Below are 21,891 nucleotides of genomic sequence, written 5' to 3'. Positions count from 1 at the left end.
TTTAGTTTGTAAGTGCCGGAACCGATCTCGTCCTCGATCTCATATGGTCCTTCCCAATTTGGTCCAAGTACCCCCACTCCGGGTTCTTGGGTGGCTGGGAAAACCCTTCTTAGGACCATATCCCCAATAGCGAATTTTCTGTTTTTAACCTTAGAGTTAAAATACTTGGTCACCTTCTTTTGATAAGCAGTCATCCGTATTTGAGACTCATCCCGGAGTTCTTCGACTTGATCCAAAGCTTCTTCGAGCAGTGCCTGATTAGTGGCAGGATCGTAAGTCGTCCTCCTGTGGGATGGGAATAATGTTTCTACCGGGACCATTGCTTCACAACCGTACGTCATTGAGAAAGGCGAGTGGCCGGTTGTGGTTACGGGGGTCGTCGGTAGGCCCATAATACCCTTGGCAATTCTTCGGGCCGGTTATTTTTGCGGCTAGCAGCTTCTTTTTCAAGGTGACCTTTAGGATTTTATTGACCGCTTCCGCCTGGCCGTTTGTTTGAGGCCTGGCTACCGCGGAGAAGCTTTTCACTACTCCGTGTTGGTTGCAGAAGTCAGTAAATTCCTCGCAATCAAATTGCTTTCCATTGTCTGAGACTATTTTGTGAGGCAAGCCGTATCGACACACTATGTTTTTGATAACAAAGTCCAATGCCTTTTTGGCAGTTATTGTCTTCATAGGCTCAGCCTCTGTCCATTTGGTGAAGTAGTCTACTGATACTATTGCATACTTTACCCCTCCTTTCCCTGTAGGTAGAGACCCGATGAGATCTATTCCCCAGACCGCGAAGGGCCAGGGACTGGTCATCAGGGTGATCTCGTTTGGAGGAGCTCTCGGTATGTTCGCGTACCTTTGGCACGAGTCACACTTTTGGACATAGTCTATACAATCTTTTTTCATTGTTGGCCAGAAGTACCCTTGCCTCAATATTTTCTTTGAGAGGCTGGGTCCTCCGTATGATCTCCACAGAACCCTTCATGGACCTCTAGCATGATTTGTCTAGCTTCAGGGTCCGATACACACCTTAAATAAGGCATGCCGAGTCCTCTCCGTAGAGAATTTGGTCCATCATTACATAACGATGAGCCCGATATCGAATCTTTCGAGACAGTGCCCTCTCTTGGGGCAACTCACCTGTGGTTATGTATTTTATGATGGGGACCATCCAGCTGGGTTCTTGCCCAACCGTTAGTGTGGTCTCTTTTATTTTGATGCTTGGCTCTGCCAAGCGCTCCACTGGTACTACCCCCAGCTCTTCGATTTCGCTATCCGAGGCTAACTTAGCCAGACAGTCCGCGTGAGCGTTCTTTTCTCGGGGGATTCTTTCTATTTTATAGTCCGCGAACTCGTGGAGCAGTTCTCGGACTATTGTTACGTACGCGGCCATCCGCTCGCCGCGAGTTTGGTATTCTCCGGAAACACGGTTTACGACCGGTTGAGAGTCCTTTGTAGACTTCTACTCTTTTGGCTCCTACAGCTTTTGCCAATTTCGGCCACGCTATCAAGGCTTCATATTCGGCCTCATTGTTTGAAGCTGTAAAGTCAAATCGGAGTGCTGCCTGGAGCCGCAGTCCAGTTGGTGATATCATAGCCACTCCGGCTCCTGAACCGTTCTCATTAGAAGCTCCGTCTACAAATACCCTCCAGGTGGGGATTGGTGGTACCGGCGTATTTTCTGTTGCCTCGGCTTCATTGCATTCGGTAATGAAGTCTGCCAAGGCTTGGCCTTTTATGGAAATCCGGGGGACGTAGTGTAAGTTGAATTGACTTAGCTCCATCGCCCACTTGAGGAGTCTTCCGGATGCTTCAGGCTTCTGGAGAACTTGCCGGAGCGGATGATTGGTTAGGATTTTGATTGGATGGGCTTGGAAGTATGGCCTCAGCTTCCTTGACGCCATCAGGAGGCAGAATACTAATTTTTCAATGACCGGGTACCTTGTCTCGGCCCCTATCATGCGCTTGCTGACATAGTATACGGGATGCTGAGTTTTCTCTTCCTCCCGGACCAGGGCAGCGCTGACCGCGTGCTCGGAGACGGCCAAGTAAAGAAACAAGTCTTCTCCAAGGACGGGTTTCGATAGGATAGGGGGTTTGGCCATGTGGTCTTTTAACCTCTTGAATGCCTCCTCGCATTCATCCGACCATTCGAACTTTTGGCATTTCTTTAGCACGTTGAAGAAGGGTATGCACTTGTCCGTGGATCGTGAGATAAAGCGACATAGTGCGGCTACCTTTCCGGTCAAGCTCTGCACGTCTTTATGCTTTTTGGGGGATGGCATGTCCAGGAGAGCCTGGATTTTTTCCGGGTTTGCTTCAATCCCCCTTTGGCTGACTATGAAACCCAGGAATTTTCCTGACTTGACTCCAAAGGTGCACTTTTTTGGGTTGAGCTTCATACCGTATCTCCGGACGACTTCGAAACATTCTTCTAAGTCGCTTGCATGGCTGTTGCATGCTTTGGATTTGACGAGCATGTCGTCCACGTATACCTCCATGTTTCGTCCCAGGAGGCTTTTAAACATCCGGTTAACCATTCTTTGATAGGTTGCTCCGGCGTTTTTCAGTCCGAAAGGCATGACTAGGTAGCAGTATACCCCCTTATCGGTCCTGAAGCTAGTGCACTCCTGGTCTGCCGTATGCATTTTTATTTGGTTGTACCCAGCATAGGCATCCATGAAAGACAACAGTTTAAATCCGGACGTGGCGTCTACCATCTGGTCGATCCGGGGTAGCGGGAAGCAGTCCTTTGGACAAGCTTTGTTTAGATCAGTGAAGTCTATACAAAATCGCCAAGTCCCGTTTGGCTTGGGCACCAGGACCGGATTGGCCAGCCATTCCGGATAGTATACGTCGCGGATCATGCCGCTGGACAACAGTTTGTCCACCTCTTTCTCTAAGGCCTCGGCTTTCACCGAGTCGAGCGGGCGTCTCTTTTGCTGTACAGGAGGCATGTCCGGGTTGACATTGAGTACATGTGTGATGACATGAGGGCTTATGCCGGTCATGTCTTCTTGGCGCCATGCAAAGATGTCGATGGCGCCCTTCAGTGTTTTTATTATTTTGTCCTTTTCCTCCGGATCCAAGTTCTTCCCTATCCGGAGTACTTTGGTGGAGTCGTCGTCGCACACTGGTATTTCTTCAACGTCCTCCATTGGTTCCACGACCCTTTTGGATCCTATGCGAGGATCCAACTCATCCTCTTCAGCCTTCTCTATCTCAGGGGACTCCCGGACCATAAGTACGGGTAGGTGGGTGGCAACATTGTAACATTGCCTGGCTTCTCCTTGATTTCCCCTCACGCTCCGACTCGGCTTCTGGGTAGGGAATTTTAGGCACAAGTGTCGGATTGAAGTGATTGCACCAAAGTCCACTAGGGCCGGTCGGCCGAGGATCGCGTTGTAGGCTGTCGGACAGTCTACCACCACGAAGGTGCAATATTTAAATGTGCTCTGGGGAGTATCCGGGCACAGAGTAACCGGGAGCCTTACTTTTCCCATCGGGATAAGTGTCGTCCCGTTAAACCCCGTGAGTTGCGATCGACTAGGCGAGAGATCCCGGTCGGTCAACCGTATCGCAGTGAAGGCTTCTTTGAAGAGCAGGTTCACGGAACTCCCATTGTCAATTAAGACCCTGGCCACCACTTTATTTGCGATGGGGGTCTCTATGACCAGCGGGTCGTGATGAGGAAAACGCACCGTCTTGGCGTCTTCTTCCGTGAATGTGATGGGTTGGTCCATCAGGCGAGGCCTTTGAGCTGGGAGTTGAGTAACTTCCCATATCTCATTGTGCTTCGCGGCCTCGGCGTACCGTTTTCGCTCCTTACGAGTGTTCCCTCCGATATGAGGACCTCCGGAGATCATGGCTACCCGCCCATTAGGCCGAGGCGGTAGCCCGGGAATATGCTGGGCGTCACCTGCGGGGGCAGCTGGAGCCAATACTCCTGCTGTACCCCCTGGTGTTCCCGGAGGCATACCCCCAGCCACCTATCCCGGATTAAGGTGGGGCAACCTATTTTTGATCCACTCATAGAGGTGGCCCAAACGGATTAGATTTTCAATCTCGTCTTTGAGATTCTTACACTCATTGGTGCTATGACCAATGTCGTTGTGGTACTCGCATCTTTTGCTCGGATCTCTCCGGGAGCTGTCTTTGTACAACGGCTGTGGTCTCCGGTAGTGCGTATTTTGCCTAGTGGCGAAGTACACACGTTCCTGGGAGTCCGATAGCTCCGTGTACTGAGTATATTGGGGTGTGTACCCCTTCTTCTGGCGCTTTTCTCCCGTTCGGGTGCTGCCTTTGGAGGACCTTTTGCTCCTCGACCCCTGGGTAGGGCCTGTTAAGCTAGCAGTCGGGGCAGCCTGTGAAGGAGCTTGTCCATTCACCCCGGACGGGTTGCCATAATGGGAAGATGTTGGCGCCAAAGCTTGGCCCTGGCTGTACCCGGGGGTAGCAGAGAACTGTATGCCACTCACTTGTGGAGTTGCGGCCGGGGTAGTACCCGAGGGCGATACTCCGGGCATGTACCCTGCTATCCCGGTGGGATAATAGCCTCCATAAGCCACGATCTGGGCTTCTTCGAGGTTGATATACTTTTGGACTCTTTTACGGAAGTCTGGAGGCTAGCGGCCCCTTCTTGCCGCAATTCATTCCGAAGGGAGTCCCAGTGCGGATTCCTGCTTGGAGAAGTGCAAGCTGTTGTCCGTCATCAACCTTCTTGGTCTTCGAGGCTTCCTCCCGGAACCTCTTGATGTAATTCTTCAAGGTCTCGGTGGGCAGTTGCTTGATATTGGTCAAGGCACTAACCTCCAAGTTAACCTTTCTGGCGGCGACAAACTGTCTCCGGAAGTTGGTCTGGAGTTTGTTCCAACAGCCCACGGATCCTGGTTCCATCTTTTTGAACCATTCCTCCGCTGACCCGCTCAGAGTGAGGGGGAAGCACAGGCATTTGGCATCATTGCTGACCCGCATGACTGTCATGACACGGTTGAACCGTGACAGGTGGTCATTGGGATCGGAGTTCCCGGTATATGCCGCCATTTCGGGCATCTTGAAGTTTTTAGGGAGCTCCGCCTCCAGGATGTGCTTGGCACATGGCTCTCGATCCTCGCTGTCTGAGTCGGAGTCGTCTCCCTTCTGCCTCCGGGAGACTCGAGCAATGTCTTTTCGAAGTATGGCGAGTTCCGCCATAATCCCTTCGTTTAACGTACCCGAGGAAACCACGGGCCCGTATCTTTTTTGGTCAAGGTGATCCCGGAGGTCACCTTGATTCCCATTGATTTGATTTCTCAGATCAATGGGAGGACCTCTCTGTCCTCTTCTCCCTCTACCCCCTGGTTCCTGGTGCACAGAAACGCTTTTTCGGTCCCCTCGATCCTGAGGGCCAAGACTCCCTTTTTGGGGCTTGCCCCTCTGCGGACCTTTCCCTTTAGGGAAATCCGAGCGGACCCTTCGTGGATCCTGCACCTTTTTCTTTCGCCCAGGGGTAGAAGTAGGGTTTTTTGTCTGATTTTCCTTAGCAGGGTACCTTATAGGGCTAGGTTCCCTAGATTTTTGCTGCTGGGAATTAGGCGAAGACGTCGCTGGCTCTCTGTTGAGCCCAGCGGTCATTGCCTTGGGGTGCAAGTGAATACAAGCTGCCTCCATGGCTTTCTGCATGGCTAGCATCACTTCCTGCATTTTTTGGTTTTGCGCTTTCTGAGCTTCGATCTCGGCTTCATGATCGATAGCTTTTTGTCTGAGAAGCACCAGCTCTGAGTAACTTCCTTCGTCATAGGCATACTCGTCGAGGTTCCCCTCGTAGTCCTCGTCGGGGACTATTTCTTCTTCTTCCTCGGACTCCTCTGCCGCTCTTGAGGCCACATCTTCCTCATTTGGATCTTGAGCATCTTCCAGAGGGCGAGGCTGACGTGTACTTCTTGTCTCCACCATTCTTGTGAAGTCAAATGCTTGTTATGTAGCAGCTTTCCTCAGCTCTCAATGAAAGCACCAAAATGTTGACCGAGATTTTCGGCAACTATTAAAATATGATTATAGTATTGAGCTGTAAGAAAGCGAGATGAGGATTTTTACGTGGTTGGGGCGTTAATGAGCCTTAGTCCACGAGTCTTTGTTATTAATGGACGTATTTAATACAGATTCCACACTTGAGGGAATGTTGTCCTCATAAATACAGAGAATGTTCTTGGTGAGTATTTGCTCTTCTTGCTCATATGCAACCCAAGATTCTCGACCCCATTAAATGAGTTTTGAGGGGGTATTTATAGTGTTTTGGTGGGGTAATCCCTAGAATTGTTCTTACAAATGTATCTGTAAGTATCCATAAAGTTGGGTATTCCCAATGAATATACCATGGGTGATGCATGGTCAAATCCCTAGGTGCTGTAGGGTTTTTATGAGGAATGTCCTTTTTGCCTTGTGATTGACGTGACTCTTCGCAGAGTAGCCGTCGCTAGACTTAAATGATCATTACTGTGGCGCTGCTGTTTGGGGGTTGTGCCGTCAGACTTTATTGCGTGTTACAGTCCCAACACGCTTCCTCCCATGCGGCATTAAATGCGACTTGATTGCTCAGGAGAGGCCTGACACATCCCGGAGAGGCTTCATGCTATGCGAGCTTCTGGGAGTACCTTGTACTCCGGGTGCCTCCTCCGGGACCTAAGCCCAGGGTGCTTCCTTGTGGCATACAAAGACTTATCACATATTTACAAGTTATCTGATCCACGTGTCCCTACTTGACTGGTCCACGTATTTTGGGCGAATTTAGGGGCAACACTTATGATTAACTAATAAATAATATAAGAATTAATTTGTTAAATACATATAGGAAAACAAATGTGTTATGCTAGTACTAATACTATTAAATTTGTTAAAATAAATATTAAACAATTAACACAATAATTCTAAGTTTCAATAATTAATATATAAAAATTAAATAATTTGAACATTTCAATTAAAAGATCTATGTGTAACTATATATAAAAATTATATAATTTTGATAATAGTATAAATAAATATTTTAATACACATAAATTTTGTCAATCTTTTTTTTCGATATGGTTAAGCACTTAGGCTCAATTAAGCTTACTTAATTACGAAAGTAACTCGAATTTATTTAGATATTTTCATAAAGCAAATAGAGTTTTGGAATCATATTTGAATCTCATGATTTATAATTTGAGATTGAGAGGAATCATGTATTCATGTATTGTTTCTGAAACTAAATTGAAATAAATGGAAGATTAAACCAAATTTGTCTTCCTTATGAGTATTTGTTTTCATTTTTCTTTTGTTTTTTTTTTTGTCATGAAATGTGTTTTTATGCTTAATTTAATTATTTATGATTATATTTTATATTTGATTGTAAGTGGTTTTTCTTAAAATCATGGTTTTACACATAATTGGCCTAAATAAAAATACACATAAGTTGCCTCTAGTTAATATTAATGTGTAATTAATCTCAATTATTTAATTAAAGATAATATAATTTATTTATATAATTATTTATGGTATAAATTAAATACACGTATTTTAGAAAATTCTTCGGGTTCCTTCAAAAAGAATTATCAAATATGATTTTTTTTTTGTTTATTCATTTAGTAAAAAATTGATTTCAAATTAATATATGTTTAATTATTAAAGTATATTTGTGTCAATTTTGTTTTTATTAAAGTACATTAATTTATTTAAAAAAAATAATACAAACAAAAAATTAAATTAAACTATTTTTTCATAAAATAATTTGCGGCGTAAATATTTAAGTTTAACTCTCGGTTATAAATAAATATCTAAATTTAATTTTTGATAGTAATAATAATTAAGTTATATTTTTGAAATTTCCGTAGATACTTGTCCATTAAGTATCAAGTCATTATCCACATGTCATTTTTTTATTGCTATATTTAAATTAATTTTTAAATGATAAATAAAAATTTAATGACCTTAACCAATCAAGGGCTGTCACGTGGCCATTGACTTGATACTTAACTGCCAAGTACCTACGAAAGTTCTGTAAATATAACTTAGGTATTATTACCGTCAAAAATTAAACTTAAGTATTCTTCTGCAATGAGAAGTTAAACTTTAATATTTATGCCGCAAATTACTTATCTTTATAATTAACTTAGTATTTAATTTTACTTTTATTTTTTAAAGGCGCACAAGAGCATAAGTGATGTCCTCGTGCTAATAATAATAAAAAAAATAGATAATAGACTAAAAATTAAAAAAAAAATACAAAAATATCTTAAAACGGATAAATTTTTATTTTTACGATTTCAAATTTTTCATTTACACAAAAATACGAATTTTAGTAAACTGTTCAATATTCTTTTTTGGTTGTTTTATAGCGCTTATTTACAGATGATTTATAATTGTAATGAGGTTATTTTTTTTTTTCGTTTTTTTTGTTGTTTTATTATTTATTTATTGTTGATTTGTAGTTGTTGTGAAGTTGTTTTCTCATTTTTTTCTTTTTTTTTTTAAGAAAATCATATTTTTGTAATTTTGAAAATTTAAATTCGTATTTTTGTAAATAAAAACTTTATTGTATAATTGATAAAAAAAAAATATAAAAACCTTAAAAAATGAATTAATACTATTTTAGACTTTATGTTCTACAAAATTACTGATGAGATCTTTTATTTTGTTAAATGATAAACTGAACCATGTATTTTCTAAAATAGTATAAATAAAACTCTGAGCTCAATTTTTATCAATTAATTTTTTAATATAATTAACTTGAAGATAATTTCTAGCACAAATTAATGTAAAAAAACAAAATCAGCTTTTTCATAACACTTCTTTATTGAGTTATTATTTTTATTTTACGAAAAAATCAATTCAAAGTATTATTTAGTACTATTTTAAAAAATACAAAATTCAATTTATTATTTAACAAAACAAAAAATCTAATTATTAATTTTTGCAAATTACATTATCCAAAATACCCCCCTTACTTTCACAAACTACAAAGTGTCATATTATTGTTATCATTGGAATTAAATATCAAAATCTCACAAATAAAGGCTAACCATTCACCGGTGCCAACAAGTGTTTAACCTTTTAAACAAATTTTGGACTATGATATGTCAAGAGATTAATATAAATTTTCATGTCAATTATAAATAGCAAAGATAGATAAAAGTCTCATCAACACATCTTTAAGCGGTTCCCCCTCCCAAAAAAAAACCCCAATAATAATTCAAAACCTCACCACAAAATAAATAATAGACAACAAATAAAAATGATTGTGCACCACAAATCTGCAATTGTGAAAGGAATGATTTACAAAAGAAATTTTAATTAGTAAAGATTAAAACATGGCCATACATTATTAAAAAGGTCAATCTTCATCATCTCCCCAAGCATCATCTTTTAGTCTTTGCCTGGTCACAATGCGGTTCCTCCTATCACCTTCCTGTTTTCTCAATTCTCTTGAACCAAATGAAGCTGAAGGTAGTTTTAATCCCATACCCTGCGCAATCAGCCTCTGTGCAGTTCTTGCAGATGTCTTTGGCCTCGGCCGAGGAGGTTCCAGATCTGAAAAATGGATATTTAAAATGCTTTTAGTACTACATTCATTGACAATACAATAAAAGCTAATTTGAAATTTTACCCCTAAACTTTGACATGTATCAAATCATGCTCCCTAAACTTTTCAAGTCATTAAAAATTTCTCCCGAACTATTGAGATTGTTAAATTTAAGGATTTTTGTCCAATTTTACTAAACAAAGTCTGATGTGGATGAAAATTTAGAAGACACAATTTTATACTTTTGAAGATCGAAGGCATGATTTAGTAGATATCAAAGTTCGAGGGGCAGGATTTAGTATATGGACAATCTTCATAATAGTAAAATTAAATAAAATTAGACAAACGTTTTTAAATCTAACAATTTCAATAGTTCAGGAGATTTTTTAACAGCTTAAAAAGTTCAGGTGACATGATTTGGTACGTGTCAAAATTTAGGGGGCAAAAATCTTAATTAGCCTACAATAAAAGCAGGTTACAATTATTCAGTTTCTTATTCAGAGTAAAACCAGGTAAAATGATTAACTGCAAAAGATAACCCATCACAGGAAAAAGAAAAAAAACAGTATTTTACCTTTAGGTGAGATTGTGTTAATAAGCTCGTCATTATTATCATCAAGTATATATACTCTGAATGGACAACTTATGCAGTTCCTGGCCTCAAGTGCTGTAATAATAAAAAAATAAATGTGAATTAATAAATTGGCAAAAATAAAAGTGTACTTATCAATCAAGATTATCTTCACCAATTAATAGAATATACAAATTCTCTGACAACTTGAGATTTAAAAATTAACTACATGAAAATATAAATCAAATTCACTAGCCAACTGAAAAATTGATGAAACACTTTAAATTTTAGAAAATCTTCCAATAAAAAATCACAAATAATATTAAAATGATAAGATGGATACCAAAAGAAAAAACTGTAATGAAAAAAACTGTTTCAAAGAATGATCCTCGCTTTAACAAGCTGCATGCATTTATGCCTTTTTTTTTTTATAATGAGTCGCTTTTCTGGTTGTAATTCGATGATAGGATATTCTTTTCTCTATTACACAATGAATGACATCTTACATTGTAATTTGGATGAAACCTTATCATCTTTCTATTAATATAGAATCTGTGTTTCTTTTATAATAAATAAATAAATAAATCCTTTTAGATCAAACAAAAAAGAATTAAAATGAGCAAAGACTGTCACAATTTTAGGAACATTTAATCTCCTGGAATAATAAGCAATTCAAGGATTCACATTACCTACAAATCTAAAACCAGAATTTACATCCAATTTGATAGTGGGATACCAAAAAGAGTATTCATAATTTTCATGAATGATAAAGTTCAGCAAGAATTACCAATTGATGGTGTCCGGAACACTGCAAGCGCAGTGGTATCATTCACCCAGCGAATAACAACTCCACGATCTCTGAAATTCTCATAAAGCTTCTCCAGTTCTATTGTTTTAGTGCTTGGTGGGAAATCAGCCAAAACAAGGACATGACGAGTACCATACGTTGCTGAACACAACAACAAAACAAATCCTTAATTCTGTTTTATGACAAGAATCATACACCAGAAAAACAATCTAAAATTTATTTAATTACAAATAATAGAGGCTGACTACCCTTTCAAATAAAATTGATTTAACTCTAGAAATATCACCTGCCCTGTTACCCAGCTCCCCTCATAAAATAAATTTATACAATAACCAACAATAACTATTATCCAGGATTCTCATTTTCTTACTTTCAGAAAGATAGTAGGATTAGGCACTAGTCGAAACTACTTCATAGTCCTCAAAATAGACCTTGAGGGTTTGATTGAGAGCAAATAATTACTGTACTGTAAGGAAAGCACCTAATTTTTTGCAATCCATGAAGACAAGACACTATCCAGTGTTCTATATGAAAAACCTTGCCCACTTACACAAAACATTATGGTGGACATGGAAACAAAAAATTGTTTGAATTTATACAATAAAAGATAAGTATCACCACATAGACTATCAAAACTAAGAAATTGATTTACTTAATAACCAGTGTTGTGGAATGTAAGGAAACAGAAGGCATGTATATAAATCCACCACTAAAAAGAAAATTTGATAAACTGTAACACATATTATTCTCCAGTTAATGGCATAACCAATCTTAATGTTGTATTTGAAAATCCAAACATATATTTCTGCAGATATTCTTACGCCGCTATCTTCTAGTTCGTAAATGTCTAAAACTCAAGTAAAGGGAAATGGTAGTATGAACGATCAACTGATTAAGCATAATACACACACTGACCATAAAAATGAAAATTATTGAGCACTTGCAGTTAGCAACTTACATGTTGTTTTCTCTGTATTCCTTTCTGAACTATGAGAAACATCTCCATCCTCTAAATCATCAATAACTGACTTATCAGATAAATTATCACTGTATAATTCATCTTTCTTATAAGAAAATGTTCCCCTTCCACGCCGCTTAGGGGTAGGGGTTTTAGGTTTGGTAGCTTCCAAAGAAATTTTTGATACTCCAGGCAGACATTGTGAGGAAAGTAACTCATCAGGTGAGCGCTCGGCAATAGCTTCCCAATCTGTAGTTACATAAGACAGCAACTTGTCATAATAATATTGGAATAAGCTTACTGATTCAGGAGTACAACTAATGACATCATAAAGCAGAGACTGAAGCTAAAAAGTTACATAGGACTTTCCTATTGAGATACATGTAGGTCAAATCATGTGATATGATATGGTGCTTATGGATAAAATGTTTGATGACAATTCATGTTGATTAAGTATATTTGAAACTAGAGCATAGGCAAATAGATACATTAAAACATGGTTGCTGTCCTGCGCCAACAAAATAGCACAAAATCTCCCACAAAAAACCAATTGAGACTGAAATTGTGAAAGAGGAAAAAAATAAAAAAGAAGTTGATATGCACAATTATGTGGTAAAGCTTTATACTAGAAAACCTCTGCATTTGCTTTTTAAAAGGCCACTAACTGGAGTGTTCAATAACCAGCTAAGCAGATCATATTTAGTATACTGTTACTTTTATGCTTTACAACTATTAAAGAGCTTTTCTCAATCTGTTGATGAATGAGAATGATAGAAAAGCAAGAGGTTTAAACATAAAAGAACAATAAATTTGACGCATGTTTGCTTACAGATAGGTTTCCTCGACTTTTCTTATAAGTATTACAAATCATCATGTACTTTATTGGTGTAATATACAATAAGTTATTTGGGGCTATTTTCTCTCTCGGGGAGAGGGCTTCCAAGGCTACCAAATAAATAAAGTTAATAATAATAGCTTTTATGAACCTTCCAGAGCAATATTCTTTGCAAGAGTTTCTGCTTTTTCAAAGTAGCTGTTTTACAACTCTACCAAGCATATTCCATAAATCTACCATAAAAGTTGTCTCCACAAATGCCTCCTAAAACCAGCAATCTTATCCAATAGAGTTGATATGCTAAGTGAGGAAGTGGTAAAGGTCATGGAAAGTTAACACAAAAAGTTAACACATAGGAATATACAGTTTTACACTAAACCCAAATTTAGGTCTTTACACTAAACACGTATAAAGTCATTAATTATACAAGTTGTAATTTTTGTAAAGTCAGCATTTTTATCTTAAATCTTTTCAAATTCTGCAAATAGTAATAAAAATAGAAAGCCCACTTTGACAACGTAATATTACTCCTGTAAAGCTTAAACAATCCCATGATTAACAATTATGGCGGGAAATTCCTATATGCTAGTTCATAATTCAATCTGATTAATCGTAGTTATACGAGTACTAGTGCCCATAACATTGGTACTCCCAATCCCAGTCCAATAAATAAAAAAATAATAATGTGCAGAGACAATAGATACCTACCATCATCCGAGGGCTCCTTCAATTGCGAAGTATCATCTAGAAAGTTTGTTGATTTTTCGATGTTACCTTTAATAAAAGAAAATAACTAAATCAACAACGAAATTTCCTAAGTATGAATGACATAAAGAAACAGAGAAAAAAAGTACCATCAGTTGAAGATTCATTGCGAATTGGAGCAGAATTAGGCGACAAGCATGGCTGCTGCTTCAGAGTCCCATTAGAAACACTGAAATTGAATATAAAAAAAAAAATAGTTGAGAATCTAATCAAATTTCAGGTCAACCAAAGAAGATAAAGAGAAAGAAATAGTACGCAGAAGATGTAGAGTGAAGGAGACGATGTTGAATAGTGGAAGCTCGAGAGTGAAGTTGATCGGCTTTGAGAGAGAAACCCTTGGAGGAGTAGAGTCGAGCAAGGTCGTTTAGAGCAGAAGGGAGTTGGGGATGGGAATAGGATTCGGATGATGTTTGGATTTGGAGGTTTGAGATGACAGATTCCAAGAGAGAGATGGCGGCGTCGGTGTCTCCGGCAGTGAGGAGGTCCTCGACGGATTCGCTCCAATTTTCGGCCATAGCCATAGCAGAGGTGTTTCTACTACACTACCAAATCACCAATTGAATTTGTAGTTTGTACCACGCTGCTTTTATAATTCTAATTATGCTATTATATAGTGCTACGACAATGTATATATATACTATAAATAGGGAATATATATAAGGTAATACTAGGGTAGGAACTAGCAATAAATATCTATATAAAAGTCATTTAAATTAATTTTAGAAAATAATAATAATAATTTAAATTATTTTATTTTTTAAAAAATAAATATTATTATAATATGTATAAAGTTATAATCGTATTTTATCGTAAGAGTATACACCTTACATCATAATAACTACATGATCTAAAATTAATGGTCAAAAAAAAGTTCTCTAACGGTAGGGAACTTTTGCTAGGTCCTACCATAATCTTCTCAGGAAGTTTTATATGCATCCAACAAACCCTAATATTTTAAAAAAAAAAATTAATAAGTTTAAAGTAATTTTTTTCAAACAAATAATGCATTTGGTAATACTTTTTTGGGGAATTACTTCATATATTATTTTTTTAATTTTTTTTTCAAATTTACGGTTTGAGTTTCTAAAGTGGTTGCAGTGCTAGTTGCAATAGAGGTTTCTATACGATTTTTTGTTGCAATTTAGGTTGCAACGCTAGTTGCAGTAAAAGTTTCTATGTAAAATTCCGTAAAAATGCAAAAAAAAAAATGTTTTGAAGTATAAAAAATGAAAAAAAAAAAAAACCTACTTTTTTTAATCAGTTTTTGTTTTTAAAATTAGAAAAGTAAAAATATTTTCTAAATCATGTTCTATCAAACTATTTTTTCTTTTCAATTTTTTAATTAAGAATATAAATTTTTTTAAAAAAAAAAAATCACTTTTAAATTTTTTTTAAACAACTTTATTTTAATTGATATTTTGAATTTTGACCCCAACTTTTTGGAAACCGAACCAGGACCTGGCCCTAGACTAGCTCCTGGCCCCGAACCTGACTTAAATAAAATCAACAAATAAAAATAAAATATCAAAAAAGTGGTTATAGAATACATTTTTGTTTTTCAAAAATAAAATTTTACTTTTATTTTTATGATTAAAAAAATTTAAAAATAAAAGTGTTACCAAACACCACCAAAAAATTTCATATTATTTTGTGTTATTTTTAATATTTGTTTTAATTTTATTTTATAATTTTCTTTAAGTCATGCATAATTTTTTTTATATTTTTTAATAAAATTTGGTTTATTTTTATTGTACTTTTTTATTATTATATTTAAAATATAATTTATTTTTGTTTGATATGTATATTTTTTTAAGTATATAAATTGAAAGGAAAAAATATTTAAAAAATTAATATAATTAAAGATATATCTTTTATGTAAAATAAAAATTATTGAAATAGGGTGTATTTGTAAATTTTAAAATTCAAATGAAATTTCCCTATGTATACTAATAAACAATATGCGCTTTTTGATGGATATTTATAAAAATTTAAATTATATATGAAATAAATTATCTCTTTTATTTAATGATAACTAAGTAATAAAATTGTATCAAATTTTTAACGTTACTAATTTTTCATATAATTTTATTTGAATAATATGAAAAGTAATTAGGTGTAACTAAAAAAATATTAAATAGTCTCTCTCATTCATTTATAGATTACTTACAAGATTATATATTTTTCATATGAATAAGGAATTTTTTGATATTTAATAATTATATTCTTATATTTAATATATCATTTATCTTATAATTGTAGTTTATATATTCTTCTAATATATTATCCATTAACTACTTGTTTTTAGGGCATAAATCCCAACATCTCTGTCATGGATGACAGTAACCACAAGACAGAAATTAGTCTTGAACCTCCCAGTCAATGAAGGCTTGGTTAACTCTGTTCTGAGCTCGATCTTCATCAGTCAGAAATTCAGCTAGTGGTGATTCTTTGATGAACTTCAAGAGTCGATTCCCTTTAATGACAGCAAGAACTTACTGCTTCCACAGTAGGAAGTTATGATCATCAAGACGAATAGAGATGTTGTGATTGAAGTAGACTAGTTCTCGATGAAGTTGAGCTCTGGTCTGAGTAGCTTAAGTGCCATTGAAGGTTGAATTATTGTTGGAGTTTCCAACAGTGCCAACAGTAGCCATGTTAGCATTGAGTGGAGGAAAGTACTCTGAAACCATGTTAAAGTGCGGAGGAAAATGCTTTGATACTATGTTAAAGTTACGAGCCATTGACAGAGAGCAATACAATAAACAAACGAAGAAAGAAATAGAAAGGAACAAAGTAAAAGAGATGGAGAAGAAAGAATAATCTCATTAAATCTAACTGAATACACAGTATATATACAACTCGAGCTGAATAACAATTAACAAAAAACAGCTCATGGGCTAGACCAATAGCTGTCACAACAAAATTGATAATTAACTAACTAACTAACTAATACTTCTCCTTAATGTTGTAATGACCTAGTTTCCTTGTTAGATGATTTTAATAGTTTACTCTCCAATTTTTCTCGATGCGTTCTTATTTCATATATCTCATGAATTAGCTGTGCATGTGCTAGGGTGTGAATAGTAAAATAGTTTGGTCAATATTTTTCTACCATTTAATGTATTCAACTCTAACTATTCTCAATGATATTGTTCAATGTTAAAAAAAAAAAAAGTTGATAAATAGTTTAATGTAAAGTGATTTATTTGAAAAGAGAATTGTTAAAAAATATTATTGGTGCATAACATTTTTTTTGGTGTCACACTGGTATTAGTGTAATTAAGTATTGAATTTCATATAATTTAAGAAAATAGTTGTTTAAAAAATATCACTAACTAATTGTATGAATCTACCTGTAAAAAATGACGGAAAAATGCTCATTTAAAAAAGAAAGAAAGAGTGAAGAGAAAGAGATACTCAACTTTTCCTTAAACAAGGTGTAGTTAGGAGTAGGGGTGTTCATCCGATCCAATCCGCACTTTTTTGGTCAAACAACATCCAATTCGCACTAAGTGCGGATTTCATATTTTGGATTCAATCCGATCCGCATAAGAGTTTAAATCCAATCCAATCCGCAATAGTGCGGATTGGATCGGTTATTTTAGATCGGTTATTTTTTTAATAATAAATTATTTAATATTTCATAAAAAAAATTAAATAAAGACTATTGTTTCTTAATCTCCAATAATAATCTATTTTCAATCCAATCCGCACAAGTGCGGATATCCGCATTTTGCAGATTGGATCGTGCGGATTGGATTGGATCGGATACTTTGTGAACACCCCTAGTTAGGAGTTAGTTGTACAAATAAAGTAGAGACCTCTCTAACCATAACCCCTGCCCCTGCGATAGGGTTTATCTCTTTATTCCACATTTCCATGAGCTTCTTCCGCCATTGAAATGGGCGGCGCCACCAACAGATTCTTCGCTCTCCTATCTTCATCCACCACCACCACCACCACCACCTCTACCGCCGCAGCTCCCCTCCCTATCCTCTTCCACCGTTACTCTTCTCTTCTCATCCGCCTCCATCGTCGTCCAAAACTCTCTCTCCTCTTACACTCCTCTACTCGCACCCACTTCCTCACTCTCTCTCATTCCTCCGCTCCCAAAACTTCTCGCCTTTTTCATTCCCACGTCACTGCTTCCTCATCCCTTCACGATAATTTCCCCGACTCCTCCATCGCTGGGGCCAGCATCTCCTGGCCTGAGTGGTCCAGCCTCGTCAACGCGCTATCCTCCGCCGGTTACTTCAACCGGAGTCAGGGTTTCTCCGCCGGTGAGGATGAGCTTCTTAAAGTCGAAGAGTTATCTGAAGAGTTCACTCGCGCGGCGAGGGCTTGCTTAGAGTTCGCGCGGGAACGACCTAAACTCATAAGGTTTTGATTTCATTCCGAATAGATTTTAAGGTTGAATTCGTTTGGGGCAGCTTTTCATGATTTGGGTTTGTGCTTTTTCTTTGGGTGCAGATTGCTGCCGAGGAGAGATGTGGAGGTGGTGATTGGAAATGGGACACCATTTCTTTTCAAAGATGCTGATAATCTTGTGCAAAAGCTTAAGTCTTTCGCATCTAATGGTGAATCCAAATCCAATGTGAGTGCCATGATAGTCATAGTTGATAGATAAGACTTAATTTCTTTGTGGCTTGGAATGGAGTTATCGTTTTTCCTTTCTGGATTTATACTTTAATTTGAAAACTTTGTTTTTCAATAAGATTATAAATAGAAAGGAAAAAATGATCAAATTTGATCGCAGAGAACAACAGAACAAATAAAACAAACAACAAATTAGTACAACGATAAGCCATTCTGAGTACAAAAGACTTTCCTATTTTCTATTAACGAATTGTTTTAGTCGCATAATGACAGCATCATTCACTAAAATCTACATTAGCTTAACACATGATATAGCTTAGCTTGTTTGTCCTTTACACCAAGAGATAATAGATATTTCGACCTACATACATTACTTGCTGTCATCTCTCTGTGCCTTTGAACATCTTACCACATAAAAGTTCTTTACAAATTCTATATTGGGCAGTGATGTTTCTTGAAGTTATGCATCTAAGAAAGAATAATGTATCCCTGTTGATCAAATTTATAATGTGGAAATTCCCATGTGATTTATTTATCGAAAATAACATGTATCCTTAGGATGAAACAGAGCTGTAGACTTGTCCTTGTAATTTAGAATGTGTGGCAGAATGTTTTGTAGTCATTTTGTTCTTTTCATTTGACTTAGTGTTCGACTAGTTGCTGATAACTGCATTATCCCAGTGGATAGTGTTTATTTAGAAAAAAGAAAGTTGATTAATTTGACTTTGAAACTTTTAAGGCTACTATACATACGATCTTAATATGTAGTGTTTCCTTAGATAGGAACTGTAAGTCAAGTGTACAGAACTTTACATGTATAAAGTCCAACCACAATTCTTTTTCTTTATTTTGTTAAAACCAGGTACTGGATATGGATAAAGTGAGCACAGTTGATTTGATGAAATTCATATTAAGTTATGCTAGCAACTTTGTGTCTTCTTCGGAAAGTAATAATTTCTACAATAGAGAGCTAGTTGAACCATCTATCCGGAATTTGTTGAGAGAATTGACGAAGCTATGTACTACTATTCCCGATTCAACTTCTTTTGGCTCAGTGCAAAGTCAGTTTGCTGGTAATAATGGACAATCACGGAGGCCGTTTGGGCAAAATATTGAAATGAAAAGAGGTGACTGGATTTGTTCAAGGTAGTCCTTCTCCTTTCTATCTTGCATATTAGATCTTTTAGCCAAAAGAATCCTTAATTAGCTCATCTGTTCACTTATCATTTTACAGATCTTTAATATTTTGTATATTTTCAATGAAATGCTGAGCAGGTGTAGTTTCATGAACTTTGCTAAAAACATAAAATGTCTTGAATGCGAGGAGGCAAGACCAAAGAGACAACTAACTGGCGGGGAGTGGGAGTGTCCTCAGTGAGTACTGCCTCATAATTCTTTTCTCTGTTTGATAATAGATCCAATTGCTTGAAAATAATGATAATAATCATTAAAGTGCTTTCTCATTTTCAGATGTGACTTCTTCAATTATGGGAGTAACTTGGTATGCTTGAGGTGTGACTGCAAGCGTCCTGGAGGGGTCTCAGTTGGTCCAACCAATACCAGACCACCTGTGGCATATGAAAGTGCAAACAATTCAAATAAGGCTGAGATTGATAGTAGGCTTGCTGCCAATGAAGAGAAGGCACAACGGTGGTTTAGTAAGATTTCTCAGCTGGACAGTACTTCTGACATGAGTAGTGCCATAGCAGATGATGATTTTCCTGAAATAATGCCATTGAGGAAAGGAGTTAACAGATTTGTTGTGAGCACAAGGAAGACACCACTAGAGAGGAGGCTGGCCAACTCTCGATACCAAACCAACTTGGGTAATAATGGCACCACTGAAGGTAAAAACTGTTCTCTTGTATTTTTATCTTCTTTACATTTTTTTAAAAAAGAATCTGAAGATGAAAAACAAAAATCAATTGAGTGCAAATAAATAATGAGCGTAACTGTTGTACAAACTTTTGTTCCAGGTGGACAGCCGCAAGGGAGAAATTCCGGTTATGTTCCATTTGTGCCATTACCAGCAGATATGTTTGTGAAGAAACCAGAGAATACACAACCAGAGGATTTGGGTAAGGTAGCCACTGGACATAATGAATCTGCTGCATCGAATACAATTGAGTTGTCAGATAATGTTAGTGGGAGTTACGAGTCTACTAAATTTAAATCAGAAGATAGTAGCCAGAACCAGGCTGAAACTAAAGAGAACAAAGAAGCTGAAAAATCTGACAGATGGTATAAAAAGATTGCTGAGTTGCATAATGTCACAGATCTGGCTAGTGAAATTTCAGATGAAGATTTCCCTGAAATTATGCCAATGCGGAAAGGAGAGAATCGATTTGTTGTAAGCAAGAAAAAAGATCGTTCATTGACCTCTCCAGCCTACAAAAGACAAATGGCCATGGATCAAGCTAGCAATACTAAATTTGTACCCTTTGTTCCCTTCCCACCTGATTACTTTGCGAAAAAGGGCAAACCCCAGGCAGATGGTACTGACTTATCTGATAAGGATGCTGAGCCAAAAACTCCAGATTCTAGAATGGCAGAACAGGTACCAGAAAAGTTGGCTAATAATGCTAAAGCAGGGGAACACAGTAAGGACCGTTTTCAGCAAGCAGAAAATCATGCTGGCATGCCAAGCTGGAAATCAGAGGCTTCCCGAGTTAACATAAGTGAGAATAACACTGGTACTACCTATGGGACACCCTCCAATGCAAACTTTTCCCAGAGTTCTGCTAAGACGTACAACAGTAGCAACAACAACTTGAGCAGGGAAAATGTTAGAAAGGAAACTTCAAATCAGCTATCGAATATAACCGGAAGTTCACCCCAAGCCAACAACCAGAATAATGGAGATGGTTGGACAGGGAAGAGTTTGGAGGGGTCTGCGGTGAAGGAACCAGATCCTTTAGACATGTCAGAGGAAGCCAAGGCTGAGAGGTGGTTCCGGAGAGTTGCACATATCAAGGACATCTCAGAACTGAGTCAGATTCCCGATGAAGATTTCCCGTCAATAATGCCAATGCGTAAAGGGGTTAACAGGTTCGTTGTGAGCAAGAGAAAAACACCACTGGAGAGGAGGTTGACATCTCCTCAGTACAGAAGAAATCTTCCCATTGTGAGTTCTGATCCAGTTAAGAAGGAAACTGACAATAGCTAAATTATGAGAAGAACAAGAAAAAAAGGTTGAATGAAAATAGAAATTGTTTGAATTTAAAATATGATGTTTATCAATTCAATTAGTCATAATTGATTATGAAAGGAAGAAGAATAATTCATCTTCATACAATACAAATCGTTGTAATGTGTATACAGAATTTTGACATTGGAGCTAAGTGAATTAAAGATTATTTGCATGGGTATCCTGATTTTTCTGCCAATTGGCAAAATGGTTTATTTACTATTTTCTTTTTCTTTTCTCAATTGAGTTCTTTAATTTATTTAGTTTGTAATTAATTGTAAATTATAATTTTGTTCATTTTTTTTTTGTATGGAAGGGTTATACATGTTAATGGGGTTTATACCATTTGTATGGGGAGTAATGACATGTGCACGCAAATTTAATACACTTATATGCCAAATTACTTTGAGAAATTTGAAAAAAAATATGCATAAAATACCTTAAATTTTTTTCCTTAATCTAATTCATTTTAAAATTTAAAAAATATGAACACTTTACAATAAACTCAAAAGTATTCCTTTCATTTTCAAATCTCAATTCTCTCTCTTCCTCCATCTCTCTCGATTGTTCTCTCAACATCTAACTCTCACCAACCCTCTTTTTTTTTTTTTTTTTTAATCTGGGTTTGGGGTTTGATTTCGTCAG

The 21,891-nt window shown here is 37.0% G+C and overlaps 2 protein-coding genes across 2 annotated transcripts; one reads left to right on the top strand and one right to left on the bottom strand.

The window, feature by feature from the left end:
- Positions 1–9,091: 9,091 nt before the first annotated feature.
- Positions 9,092–14,090, bottom strand: LOC133034693 (uncharacterized). The gene is made up of 7 exons (XM_061110009.1): positions 13,719–14,090; positions 13,553–13,632; positions 13,407–13,472; positions 11,864–12,112; positions 10,885–11,046; positions 10,101–10,193; positions 9,092–9,534 (listed from the first exon to the last, which is right to left on the bottom strand). The coding sequence occupies exons 1-7, from the start codon at positions 13,982–13,984 to the stop codon at positions 9,338–9,340; spliced, it is 1,113 nt and encodes a 370-aa protein (XP_060965992.1). The 5' UTR covers positions 13,985–14,090; the 3' UTR covers positions 9,092–9,337.
- Positions 14,091–17,235: 3,145 nt separating this feature from the next.
- Positions 17,236–21,427, top strand: LOC133034692 (zinc finger protein VAR3, chloroplastic). The gene is made up of 6 exons (XM_061110007.1): positions 17,236–17,843; positions 17,934–18,057; positions 18,922–19,205; positions 19,335–19,433; positions 19,530–19,906; positions 20,036–21,427. Exons 1-6 carry the CDS (start codon positions 17,365–17,367, stop codon positions 21,223–21,225), a joined length of 2,553 nt encoding a protein of 850 aa, XP_060965990.1. The 5' UTR covers positions 17,236–17,364; the 3' UTR covers positions 21,226–21,427.
- Positions 21,428–21,891: the final 464 nt, after the last annotated feature.

The sequence above is a fragment of the Cannabis sativa genome, chromosome 2 (genome assembly GCF_029168945.1).
Source record: "Cannabis sativa cultivar Pink pepper isolate KNU-18-1 chromosome 2, ASM2916894v1, whole genome shotgun sequence".
In the NCBI taxonomy this organism is placed as follows: domain Eukaryota; kingdom Viridiplantae; phylum Streptophyta; class Magnoliopsida; order Rosales; family Cannabaceae; genus Cannabis; species Cannabis sativa.
The sequence above is the reverse complement of the archived record's forward strand: the minus strand, read 5'-3'. Positions and strand labels throughout refer to the sequence as shown.